At 39.5% G+C, this 13,609-nt stretch overlaps 1 protein-coding gene across 4 annotated transcripts in view; it reads left to right on the top strand.

Moving 5' to 3' along the window:
- SLC26A7 (solute carrier family 26 member 7) overlaps positions 1-11,684 on the top strand; it is a 146,909-nt gene extending 135,225 nt beyond the window's left edge. For all 4 annotated transcript variants that reach the window (XM_006268766.3, XM_059723893.1, XM_019486513.2 and 1 more), the window contains 4 exons: positions 2,611-2,714; positions 3,768-3,822; positions 3,909-4,012; positions 6,878-11,684. In XM_006268766.3, coding sequence (XP_006268828.1) covers positions 2,611-2,714; positions 3,768-3,822; positions 3,909-4,012; positions 6,878-6,913 — 299 coding nt within the window. In that variant the 3' untranslated portion in view covers positions 6,914-11,684. The remainder of the gene's footprint in view (positions 1-2,610; positions 2,715-3,767; positions 3,823-3,908; positions 4,013-6,877) is intronic.
- Positions 11,685-13,609: the final 1,925 nt, after the last annotated feature.

The following is a 13,609-nucleotide window of genomic DNA, read 5'->3' as shown; positions in this document are numbered from 1 at the left end:
GTGGTGGCAGAGACTGGCAGCAGCAGCTGAAAGGAGCTGCTCTTGCAGGGGCTGCCAGGAAGTGAGTCTGGTTGCAGCACTGCCCCAGCCCTGCTGTGTGCCCTGGGGCTGCAGGCCTGACCACATGCACCATGGCCTCTGCGGCCCCCTATGCCTGGGGCAGGCAGGGCTAAGGGGACCTCCTCAGGCCAAAAAAATCCCTTAGCTGGCCAGATGCGGTCTACAGTCCATATTTTGTCCACCACTACCTTAAATGGTATAGGCATAGGGAGCACTTTCAGCATCTGGGGCATGGGGTTTGGGGTGTTATGTTGGCTACTGGAGAGCAGGCAGGGGACTGAGGGTGAGGCGCGGAGTCTTATCTGACAGAGGTCTCTGTAGGTGACAGCTGCTAGTGCTGTGCAGCAGAGGCTCATGCTGCTGCTGCTCTGAAGAAACAGGCAGCAGCCTGGGTTCCCTGGGGCTCCTCCTGATGCCCTTTTCTTTCTCTGGGCACAGGGTTGTGCCTCCAACAGCAAGGTATGCAGCAGGCATCAGCAAAGTGTGCAGTGACCATCCTTGCCACCCCCCACCCCCCCGATACACTGTTTGGTGAAAGGATGCACCTGCCCATGGCAGAGACTCCTGGGAGGAGGGCCCTATATTGATGCCCTGTCTAGGGCTAGTCCAGGGTTAATGCCCTGCTCACTCTGCCCCAGTTATGCCACTGTTCAATTGTCAATATTGCTCGTGATAGATCTCTTACCAGTGGTGAATTTCATCCTAGGTGCGTTTAGATAAAACTACGAGAGAGAAGGACGACAGTTTCCAGAAACTGGGTTAATAGTGGAATTTCTGGCAGTACTAGTATTAAACACCAACAGTAACTCCAGAAGTTTTCCAGAAAGTTGGACTGGACTACTTATTAAACAGTTCAGTGGGTTTTTTGGTTTTAGACATTTACCTAAGCATCACTCCAGGAGTGGACCTGGAATGCACTTTGATTCAGATACACTACTTCTGTTTCTTACTGTGAGAGTAGTAGTTTGCTGTTGGTCTGTACTAGCAGCAAGGGGAAGCAAACTGAACACAAGGTCCTAATCATAACCTGCCCCTCCCCTTTATATAGATGTATATAATGATTTTCTATATATACATATATGTATACATATTTATATGTAAATAGTTTATATAAAAACTCTATCTTCTACATTTCTATTTATACATAATTCAATACAAACACAAAGAGAAACTGCTTTTATTTTGGAAATATTGGTGTGATATAGAAAAGACTTCAGTGAACCATCCAGTCATCCTCATAAATCTTTGCTGGATTTCTATAGCAGGAGTATCAGGCAGGAGCTTTCTTTTGAAATTCTTTATTTTTGTTTGCCATGTATTTATTAACATACAGCTAAAAAAGCCAATAAACCCCCAGAGCTATAAGTCCAGTGGACTTTGATCATAGTCTACTTTGAGGAAGGAATTAATGCCAGTATAAATCCCCACTGTGTTGGAACTGTAAGCCCTCTCAAGAATTGAAAATCTTTTTATCTGCATTTTCAGAACTATTAAGCTTAACGCTTCTTTACGTTCAACCCCTTGCCCCACCACCATGTCTTTCTGAGTGCTTTGCAGTTTGTGCTTACTAACTTTAATGTTAATATTTATTCACAGTGTGGCATAAATAAGATTTGTTTTACAGTGCTCTCTGTGAGGAAAGTTCTGGAATCCTTGACTTAGGCCATGATACAGCAAAGCAATTATGCATGAGCTTAATTTTAAGCATGTGATCTCAATGATACTTATATACTTATATACTTAAACTGAAGCATTTGCTAAGTTACTTCCTGGATCGGGGCCTTGATGTCTGTATGTTGCTTTGACTTTTTGTAGAGATACACAGCTCTCGTTATAATGGACAGGAATTATTAGGTGATCCATTCCTTTTCATAGATTGTAAGGTCTTGCTGGGGTCACCTGCCCCTTACCACTGTGAGATTGGTCTGAGGTAGTAGAATCGATTCCTTCAGAAATACAGACTATTACACACTTCACCATTTTCTGCTAGAAATTGCAAAACGCGTTTCTTTGTTCTACCTTCTCAACTCATATACAGTAGCATGCATAATTAAAAAACAAACGGAAAGAAACCAAATGAGAAATACATACCAAGAGTGGACACACGCTTCTCCCCCAGGAGAAGAATGAAATAAATATTAGTTATGTTGAACTATTGAAAGGCATTCAGATACTACTGCAGTGATGAATACAGGTATAGGAATCTGAGCAGAACAGAACAGAATACTTTCCTACATTTGCTAGTATTTTGTCCAGACTAGTTTTGAAAACCTGAGTTAGAAAGGCTTGCTCCATTTCCGATGAGAGATTATTCCACTACTCAAGTATGTTTTATTGGAAAGATGTTTTCCCCAGACCTCCTGTTTTTTGGTTCTCAGTTTTATCCTGTTACCCCATCACTGTTTCTGTTGTACTTTTTGAATAAGCCATTCCCTTGCTTGGTATTTCCCAATGTACAAAGTGTTTTGTAACACAGTATGTTGTTTATTTTTTGATGAGTGATTGTTATTCTTTCTGAAGATTCTTTCTCATTTCATATCAAATATCTAGGTGAGTCATCCGTAGAGCCATGCCCTAATGAGAGATGTGCTTTCATATTAGACTGCAGTGGACTGACTTTATTTGACTATACTGGAGTCTCGGTGCTTCTGCAGGTATTTATGACATCATGCATGTATGTGCTGGAAATTAGGTCCAAGTCTGTATTCACCTTGCATATCAATTGACCCAAAGTTCAGTCATGTGACTATAAATACCAAAGTACAAATAATAATATTATAATAGCAATTCAGCTCTATATAGTAGCCCCCAAATTACTTTTAGAAATTAAATCATATGACTGCTGTTAGAATTAAATTTATTGAAATTTATTTACTTGGCATGGGCTTCATTGGGATGGCAAGAGCTGGTCCAGATTCCTGATCTGAATCAAGCAGAGAGGGTACTTGAACTTGGGTTTTCCCCAACCCCTCATGAGTGCTTTAACTATCAGGAGACTCTGTATTTGGAGGTGGCTTTCCTGAATATTTCCTCTCAGAGCTTTTCTACTTTGCATGGACTAAACGCGTATTTGTTGAATCAGGGACTATACCCCTGGGGTCCCACCTCTCCAGGGAGTGCCCTCATAAAATGTCTCCATAGTCATTCTCATTTCTTCTCTTAACTCACTTACTGATTCAATGATTATTTATGTATTCCATGCATGGTAGCACAGTTTCAACAGGAGAACTAGATAGCAACCTCCAGTAAGTTATCTGTAGCATGGTGGTGAGGGCAGTTTTCTGGGAGTGACAGGCAGGGGTTTAAATCCCCTCAGACACAAGTGAGACTTGAACCAAGGGTCTTCTACATCTTGGGCTAGTGCTGTAATCCCAGGACATGTGGGTAAGGGAAACATCACTATTTTCACCACGGTCTCCTCCTCATAAATTCATGTTGAATTTAAAAAATGTTTCAGATCAGTTGCAACCACATTTACTGGTTTCCAAAAAACAAAACAAAGCAATACCAAAAAAAAATCTAATCATGCCCACTACAGTCCTAACACACTTCATTGTTTTTAGATTATAGAATGGCTCCCTCTAGTGGTAGTTTTCAATGTAATTTGAATAGAATTAAAGTATGTTTCTTACCTGGTTTTGCTTGATTTATTCTCTTGCGATCCTTCAAATAGTTTTGCTAAATTCATTGGGTTTTTTTTCATTTAGATTTACATGGATTGTAAAAATCAGAACATTAATGTATTGCTAGCACATTGCAAAGGTAAGTATCAATTTACAAGAAAAGTTTTGAAGAATGAGTTAAAGCCCACATTACTTTTTAATGTTAATGTGTATATTTTATTACAGCTTCCTTGATAAAAGCAATGCAGTACAGTGACAACCTAGGATCTGAAAATCCTATCTTCTTTGAATCTGTTTCCTCTGCAGTTGGTGCTATTCAGATTAACAGGGTGAGTTTGAATAGATGAAATCAAAAGTCTCAAAGGCTGAATTTGGTTATTTATAGGACTTTATTACTCTGTGGAGGCCTTGCATAGTCAGTGAGCTTCCTTTCTTCTGTATCTTCGGCAGCTGGTTCTAAGGATGGATTGTTCAAGCCCATAAATGCCCACTGGCTGCTGTCCCAGGCTCAACTGAAGAGTTATCTGACAGTCCTACTCTTTCATTATCTCTCTCTTTCTTTTATCAATAACCTCTATATCTTGGTAGCTTTTGTCCTGGATTCTAGGCCTGCTGTGCTCTGGTACATAATATGGGGTGTGCCTACAGTTCCAATTACAATATAATGTGGAGATAAGACTATAAAAAACATAAGTCATACCATGCTGGGTCCAAGTTGAGACCCATCTAGCTACTGTCCTATCTTACAGTAGCACAGAGCAAATATTAAGGGGGAGAGTATTTATGTAGGGCATATCCACACTCATCTGTCCCCTGCTCCTCTTCCCTTACAGCTTCCAGCATTTAGAAGCTTAGAAAATCCTATTTTGGAGGTTGCAGCCCTACTACTACATTTAATCCTCACTGATGGGGCTATGAGGCATGAATTTGTCTAATCTTCTTGTGAGTCTTATTCATTTGTCGATCTGAGCTAGCTTCTTGACTGGTTAAAGTGGCCTGTACTGAGTTGCGCTCTTGTTGCCTACAGTACTTTTTGTACAGGTATCTCAAGTATCTATTCCACAGCACAGGTATAGTCATGGTACAGGTTACGCCAAAGCAGAAGGTGCCCAGAGGAAGCTGAATTCCTCAACTCATATTTAAAAGCACAACATGGAGCTAAAAGGCTGAGGAAAGCAGAGGAACTTTACAGAAAAAAGAGGCTTAAGGTATGTCTACACTGCATTGTGCAGTGTTGTGTAGGGATACTCATGCTAGAAGCAAGGTAAATTAATCGGCATGGAGCTCTGTACTAGATGTGCGCCTAGAGTGCTGCCATCTAGTTTCCTGAAAGCTCATTTAGGACGGTCTGGACACATCTACACGTTCCTTAATGAACCTTAGATACTGCTCATTTAGTTTAGTACTTCCTTAAAGTACTAACTAAATGTGCATTAACTAAAGCTACTGTTCAGTAGTGCAGGCAGATGGGTTCCTAGTATGGTTTTGACTATGACATACTATTGCACAGTTTTATTAGTCCAATGTGCAGTAAGTCTCCCATGTAGACATGCTCTCTATACTGCATTTCAGTGGGCAGTGTAGATCTTGCTTCCATGAAAGTCTGTAGATGAGAGAGCAGAAAAATCTTGAGAAATGGAAGAAAAAACTGCAAAGAGAAAAAAAAGCTTCATTTGAGAAATGAGGCTTAAATCAGCTTTGATTTGATACAAAAAGTGCCAAGTTAAACATCAAGTTTTATTGGTAAAAATCAGTTATTTCATTCCTTGTTAGAAGAGTCATAAACCTGGTTAGTGCTCATAACTATAGACACTTCTTCCATTGTGATCTTAGTTATTTTCCCATAATTTTGTTCATGACTTCAGAGATGGCCAGAGTCCAGCTTCTCCAGAAAACATTAAACCAGTCAATGGACTATGCTTTTGTCAGTTATTACAAGCCAGCACTTTCTGCTAATTACATTAGAAGTGCCTCTTTTTTGGCTCCCAGACAAAATTTGTCTTTGTTGGATTTGCTCAAATAAAGGTGCATCAATGTGCTTGTTCAGTCAATTACAGGACAGGGGAAATATGGCTCATTCAGTGATACTTAGCATATTACCCTTCATCCAACAACAGAACTCTTAATGGAGAACAGCAGGGCAAAAATAATGTACCGTGACACTGCAAACTCTGATGATTATTTGTTATTGTGTCCAATTCTGCCCAAATACAAAATTTCACACGAATGTTATGTTTTAAAACATAATACTTGGCAGCTTTCATTAGAGACTCTCCAAATTCCCGTCACCATTAATTAACCCTCATTATACTAGGAAGTGGCAGTGCTGGGGATGGTTATTTTTGTGCTCTAGTCACGCCACCTTCAGTTATGCTACTATAACTCTCTTACACATGCAGATGTTCATTAAGTAATATTATTCCCATGTTATACATGGAGAAACTGAGGCAAGAGAAGCGTAGTTCACTGTCCAAAGCCATTGTGATAGCTGGTGACAAACTGAGAAGAGAACCGATAAATCTGAATTACCATCCCTGATGCCATCGTCCTCTAATGGTGCACACAAAAACTGCAGAATTTCAGAGGTTCTCTAAAAGGATTTCATGAGACACTAAAAGTTAGATTAAATTTAACACTGCTATTCCCTTTTTTTTTAACTTCCCCTACCCCTTGATATGAACTGCTAATGACTCTTTGGAATATTCATGTTGCTTGATATGTTCCTTGCCCATAACACCTGAATGGGAGAAGATGGCAGTGGAGGGAAAATGGGGAAAACAACACATGAATGGGAAAATAAGGAAGTGGACCTGATGGAAAGTGTTTGCTTTGTTTCATTTTCCACTTGAGACTGTGTGGGAAATAATTCAGCCCTGTCACAGAGGTGGGCAGGCTGGCATGATCTTCCCTTTCCATGTTTAAGTCTGATCATTATAAATTACCAAGAATCTTCTATTTGTGTCTGGTCTCCAGTGCTAATATCACATTGGCTTCATTTTGTTTATAATGGCAAGAAGCTTATTGCTCATCTGATCTTGAGCTGTTTTGATCCCTTTTTGATTTCTTGGTCTTTACAGTGTTATTTATTTTTAAAGCAATGCTTTAGCTGCTGCTATTTCATGTCCTCACACTAGCACAGTGCAAGTGAGAATATAGTAACATGCAATAAGACTCTTCTATTTCTTCAATTTCAGAATTTCAGCAAACTCAATGAACACAGTGAAGTGTGATGCTGACATATTGCTGAGCGGCTATTTTGATCTGCTAACATACAGACTAAGCTATGCCATACCTTTTCCTTAAACTTTTCATGAGATCCTGTAGGCAATATTTTGTATGCCAGGTTTATTTAATAGAGTCCGTTATGACAGTTATTCTTTTCTTGATCTATAGTTGTCAAAAGTTTCTTTTCTCAAGTACCATCAATCAAAGTGTGTCCCTATGTTGGATTATTCGGTAGTAGTTTTATACAATATTTTCATACTCACTTAGATACAAAATATTAGGCAGAAGACAGAGTATTGACCTTTATTAGGGTGATGTATATTGATTTAACACTATTTTATAGTCACTTTATTTGTAATGCACAAACTATACTTTTGTGCATGGGATAAAAAGACCTTACGAATCCTTGCAAATGATCTATTTTAACTGATATAGTATATGTTTCAGATCATTGTATTTATCCTTTCTCTAATTAAATCAACCATGTACAGTAACATCTTACAGCATATTCTTGTGTAATTAGCACAGTTCTGCATTTTTGCACATTCTTCCTGTATGCCTTCAAACACCCACTGAAGTAAATGGGAGTTTGGGTGTGCCAAGAAAGTATGTGAAATAAAGTGGTTTATTGTGTGTGATCATGTTTCTTATTAGCACTAGCCATGATTCCATTTTGCTGCATTTTAAGAGCTAGAGGCATCCTTTAGTTCAAGTGGAAAATATTTTCACTTTCAGCGCCAAAGATTCCAGGTTTGATCCTCTATGGTGGTAGTGGAGTACATTTAGTGTAACAATATCTCAATCCATATTCCCAGCCATTGTACATCCTCAGATATGGTAACTCAAGGTAGCACCATCAAGTTTACTGGATGTGCATTCATTTATACAGCTGAGGATCTACCCAAAGCCCTGTATTGTACTAGAAATCAAAAGCAAACCTAAAATTGCCTGTGCAAGACCTACATATTTCAGTAGGTAAATGAGCAATTTCATGAGCAGATGGGATAATTTTGTATTTACCCATCCAATTACACATATATCTGAGGGTCTTGTACATGCAAGCAGAAGTTTCTGTGTTTCTTGGGCAACAGCTTGAAAGTTTGCCCTTATAAATTCCAGGCTTGGTTCACCAGCACATAGTAGTTGCTTTGCCTAAGTGGGTTGATTTGGACTAAGCAGCCAAAGTACACATGTTATTCTGCTAGTCTGTAAAATTGAGGAACTGCTATATTATATTCTTTTGTTAAAAAAATAAAGTCATAATGAGAGTCTATGAAATTCTACATGTTATCTGGTTCTGACAACTGCCTTCATTTTCCTAAAGCTGAATCTTAGTGCCAGTAAGTCCCCAAAATACCCTAAAATAAGGCAACATGAATATTGATGGTTAACATGACTTTAGTGCCACTGGAATCTGCAAGTCTGGCAGTCAAAACCATCATACAAAAGTTACCTTATAATACAAAACACAATATGTTATGTATGGGAACTGGTTTTTAAATTTTACAACATACAGTGGTGCCAGATATTTCCATATCTACAGCTCATAAAACTGTATGCATGCTTACCAAAGGGCTCAATGAAACCAGTTCAAACAATTGTTTTGTAATACAGATTATATAAAACCATATGGGTTACACTATTTATGGTTAGAGGTATGTATGTTGGTTTCTTCCTCTGTATTTGGTGATCTGTGAAACAACAGCATCGAAATATGAGAATCAAGCATGAGCCAAGGAGAAAAAGGAAACAGGGAACTGTGCATGCCAATTGCACTCTCTTCCCTTACACAGATCTAAAGCACAGACAGTCAAAAAAAACCTGAGACCGAATTGGCTCAGTCTTTGCAGGTTAGTCTAAACTGCATAGATTGAACTGATAAGCCCTCCCTGCTGGTCTGGAGCAGACAGCTTGAGCCAAAGTTAGCTCACCCACCCTGGGAGGGGGAGCTTGTAGGGGAGGTGCAAAGCATCTTGGGATGCTGGGGGACTGTGAGTTAACTTGAGGGGAATCTGGGACAGAAGTCCAGTAAACTGATTCAACCTAAATCAGTTAAGTCTGATACTACATCCATCCAGGTTTATCTTAAACTGGGTTCGGCCATTTTGAAAGCAGTGTATGTGAACTGAACTTCTTTTATGTTACAGATTTAAACCAGTTTATGATCACTTATACCAGTTTATGTGTAATTTCTGCCCCTAGCCAAAGGGGTTAGGGGATTAAGATGGAAGTGAACAGCTATACTTCTAAGGGTCAAATTGGACGTGCTGGGAAGAAAGAATTGCCAGGTTGCTTTGTTCAGATAGGAAAGTGTTAGCAAGAACAAAGGCAGTGTCCAATGGAAGTGACTCTGGCTAGACTTTCCCTGCTTCCTGCACCGTAATCAGCTACTTCCAACTGATGAGGCAGTTTTCTATAGGTATGCATTGGGTGGTTGAGGATACTAGAGGTTCCCAATCATTTTTGACCCTTTGCATGTCTATCCTAGAGGAAGGCTTGGAAGGCTTTTTCCTTCTTGTTACTAGGTAGAGAAGCTCATTGCTCTCCTTGGCTAACCCATTAATGCAAGACTTTGGGGAATGGGAATCTATAATTCTATCTGAGTGTGAAGACTGAAGTCAGGGAGTGTTTTTTTTTCTGTGAATAACATTCTTCTCATTTGTGTTCAAGTGTCTCTGTCCTTTATCTTTTTCTGCAATCATTCTGGTGAAGTTTTTGTCTAGTTTCACCCACGTAGCTTCTGTGGGGACACTTGGTGCACTGGACGAGGTATACCACATACTGGGATAGACAAGAGTAGGATATGTGGATTCTGCTGGTTTCATTGTGGTGTGTGTTGATTGTTGTAGCAGTAAAGATGAGTTGACAGGTTTTGCATTTTGCAGGCAGGGTTGTGTCTCATTTGGTGCCATACCCACACGTTGCCCTTCTACGGGTGATCTGGTGCCATCTTTTCAGATATCACTCCCAGCTGTGTGACTGACAATGTGTTGTGAATCTGTTGTAGATGACAGTTGTAGCTGTCACGGGATGGGCTTCTTGCCTAACTCTACCATATGCACGCCTACTGGCGTGCTGTGTTCTGAATCAAGAACTCTCCCATGAGAATGCAGGCATGTAGAGAAAACTGACTAAAAGCACAAATTGCTGGAAGTACCATAAACCTTAGATATATTGGGCATCTGCCATTGACACACAGCATGGACTTCAAGAACCCTGAGCAGTTGGTTCAGCAGGATGTAGCAGGACTAAGAGATAAGTGTCCTAACACCACTTCAGCACTAGATTGCCAATGAGTTTTGCCAAAGTTACTCAGCTGACTTAGCAGGATAGAACAGGTTAAACAGACCGCTTGTGAAGAAAGAGCTAGAACAAAATTTGTGCACCATTTACTTCCCTCCTAAGTATGTATTGTCTTTGCACTGACCCTTTGCACAAGGATCAGTGTGACCCCACTGGATTAAGGGGTGTTGGTTGCTGAACTAGTCACCTTTACATTTTGTTGTGTTATTTATATGAACACCTTTAAAATGCCCATGTTCTTGCTCTTGTCCTACCTGGGGTCTTGAGATAAATGTGACTTGCATAAATGAATTTGTCCTGTACTATCAGTGCAAGGTTCTGAGCTCTGTTAGGTCTTGTTGATTTCTGAAGGGATTGGGGCAACTCAGTACCTAACAACAACAGGTTTGAGGAAGCTTTACATTAATTAACAAATAAGAAGGCATGAACTAATTGCAGCATTGGGGGTGTTAGGTGCTAAGCACCTCTGAAAATCAAGGCACTTCCTGAGGTGCTTCAATGTTGATTTAGTTGACCAACTTTATACTCCCAAATTGGAAATGAGTAGTTTTACTTCTGAATTATGTGCACATGAACATGAGCAATACAGTATTTGTTATGTTTATCACTTTATAGGAAGGCACTTATTCTTATTTGCTGTCAAAAGATGGTCAATATTTTGTGAGCTGTCATATTCCTTTTCTCACTTGGCTATCATCTTACTTTTTAGAAATCAGTCCCAAACTCAGGTTCTCCATCATGAATTTTGATTTTTCCCCTGTCAGCTTCAAATGTGTCCCTCAACACCAATATAAAAACCTATCTGTGAGGCTATGCTTCTTAAAGTGTTAACATAGTACACATTCAAAAACAAAGCAAGTGAAGATGAAAAAAAAAGAATTCAAACTGGCATTAAGAAATGAATGTGGTGACAATTATAAATTAGGTATAAAATATGCAATAAGGGGAAGACTGTTAACATTATATTTATGCAAATTAAATGTCTCTAATTTTCATCATATGTCTTTCATTTTAAAGGTTATTTGCCCTGATTCTGTGATTCAAGTGTCACAAGGTCTGGCTTTATCTGCCTTGTCATAATTTATTTGACAGATCCATATGCTATAAATATGTAATGTAATGAGGAAAGGTATCTTCATTGTTTAATGAAAACATTAATGCATCAGTAGTGGCTATGGATATTGAGTGACATTTACTGGTTACCAAAATAAAAATACTGTATGTCTTGAAAATATAGCGTTCATGTATTTGGAAGGATACTTCTTTCCTTCTAGATAAAATGCTCTCATGAATGAGTGAATGAATCCAGTTTTGTACTGGATGCTAAATGGTGCTTTCATTGTTAAGATGGATTTTTAGTAAAGATCTCCACATTTTCATATGGTTTATAATGCATTTAATTGTTTCTTTTTTTGTTTGTACTTCTTTCTATTAGCATATGCAACAATAAATTTATATGGAAATAAATTGAAATATGTGATAAATTCCCTCATTATTTCAATACTTAACAGGTTTTGCACTGTACTAAACAGTCTATAATGATATATGGTTCCTTCTCCAACCTCATAACATATGAAATTATATTAATGAGAAAAGAGAGTTATACTATAATCAGAGGTCTTGCTTCTTTGTTGGTTATCAGGAAATGGTCATATTTCTACCTCCATATAGCTGAATATACTAATCTTGCAGCATTTAAGAAAATTTGGCCTCCATTTACACAGTTTACATGTACAATCATTTTGTGCATCTCTTTATGCACTATTGAATGTGCATGTGTGTTATTGGGTATTCGTGGGGCTTGCATATCTAAATCTATGATCTGCATAGATAGAGGAAATTGTACCAAAAACCTCATGTTACAAATGGAGGTTCTTTAAAAAATTGTCACTTTGAGATTAAGAAGCTAATTTCCATACCACACAATCTTTTAAGGCATATATACTCATGTGAAATGTGTGAAAAGCCCTAACCATTCTGATTTGGTAGCACTTTACACTCATTTTTCATGGGTGCAAGTGGCTTCAGGAGATGAAATATGGTAGTGAATAAACTCCTAACTATTGATTAGCCCCCTCTGTTTCTTCCTGATGCTAAAGTTTGTTTTTCTGAACTGTAGTACAACATTGTACTCTGTTCAGCAAGAGGTAGGGAAACTACTAATCCTGATTCAAAGACAAAGCTAAACACTCTTCTGGCTCCAGAATCAGCGTGTGGAATAGCAACATGGCCTAGCAACACATATAGGGGTTGTAACACACAGCACCTAACAAACATTGAGGTCATGGCTCTGAAATTGCCTCCTTGATGAAGCATTTTAGTCTGTATGACAGGCCACCCTGGCCAGCATGATATCCAGATAGTCTTGCTGTATTTTCTGATTTTCTTTTCATACAACAGAAGTGTTTTGTGGAGCCTCTCAAGGCAATTGAGATTCATGTGCATCTAACTCCAACTGAAGAGCTGAGAAAAATTGATATCATGACCATCACATGAGTCAATTGGCCTGCTTTGCCAGTACATTGGTCTGCTTGCTGATGCTATATACTTGATGTCCCCACTGCAGTTGGAGTGCAGTTCTGTGATACAATTTGAAGCCTAGCCAAACCTTAGGAAAACTAGACCTTAAAAGCTTCACTGTGGTGAACCAAGCAGAGCCCTGGGTATTCATGCAAATCCTATAGCTGTATACTGCCAAATGAAGCTGTCTCTGCCAATAGCTAACTCTTAGTGCCTGACAAAGCTTCTTTCATGATTGGTCATTTTTTAAAACCTTATTTGTTAAAAGTTCAGAAAATAGAGACTCGTTCAATTTTTCAGGCAGCAAACTACTGAAGTGTTTCTACATTTATCAGCTAGCTTTTCTCCCATTTTAGTTTGTGTGTCTGTGATGAAGGAGCCTACTTTTGGCTGGTCAGCATACTGGACACCCCTCCATCTAGGGCAATCTGCCCAGTCTTGTCTGCCATGAATTGTTGGGATTAAAAGGGAGGATACCCATTTTAATGCCCTGATGCCAAGGGATTTACACATGGCTCCGACCTCTCCTTACTATGTCCCATGTCTTGCAGGTGACATCCATAGGGCACAGTCCTTCACTGTGACCTGTGCTCCAGGGTCTCACTGGAACTCTCACTTCCCCCTGGAGCTTGCCATCACTGTTCCACCACACAGTGCACCAAACTACCCACTATGACTTCCCCTGGCCTCTTACTAGCCACCCTCAGCCTTTGGCTCTGCTTGCCCGGGTATCCTCAGTCATGCACTATGTGCCTGATCGCCAAGGCTCAGATTTGCCTTTGGCCCTTAAACTCTCTTCCACCCCCTCACTGAAGCTACCTCTTCACCCTCACTGGAGCTCTCTTACTACCAGTCTTGTGCAGCCCTTCAGGTCACCC

The sequence above is a fragment of the Alligator mississippiensis genome, chromosome 3 (assembly GCF_030867095.1).
Source record: "Alligator mississippiensis isolate rAllMis1 chromosome 3, rAllMis1, whole genome shotgun sequence".
In the NCBI taxonomy this organism is placed as follows: domain Eukaryota; kingdom Metazoa; phylum Chordata; order Crocodylia; family Alligatoridae; genus Alligator; species Alligator mississippiensis.
This window is presented reverse-complemented; position numbering and strand designations above follow the sequence as displayed.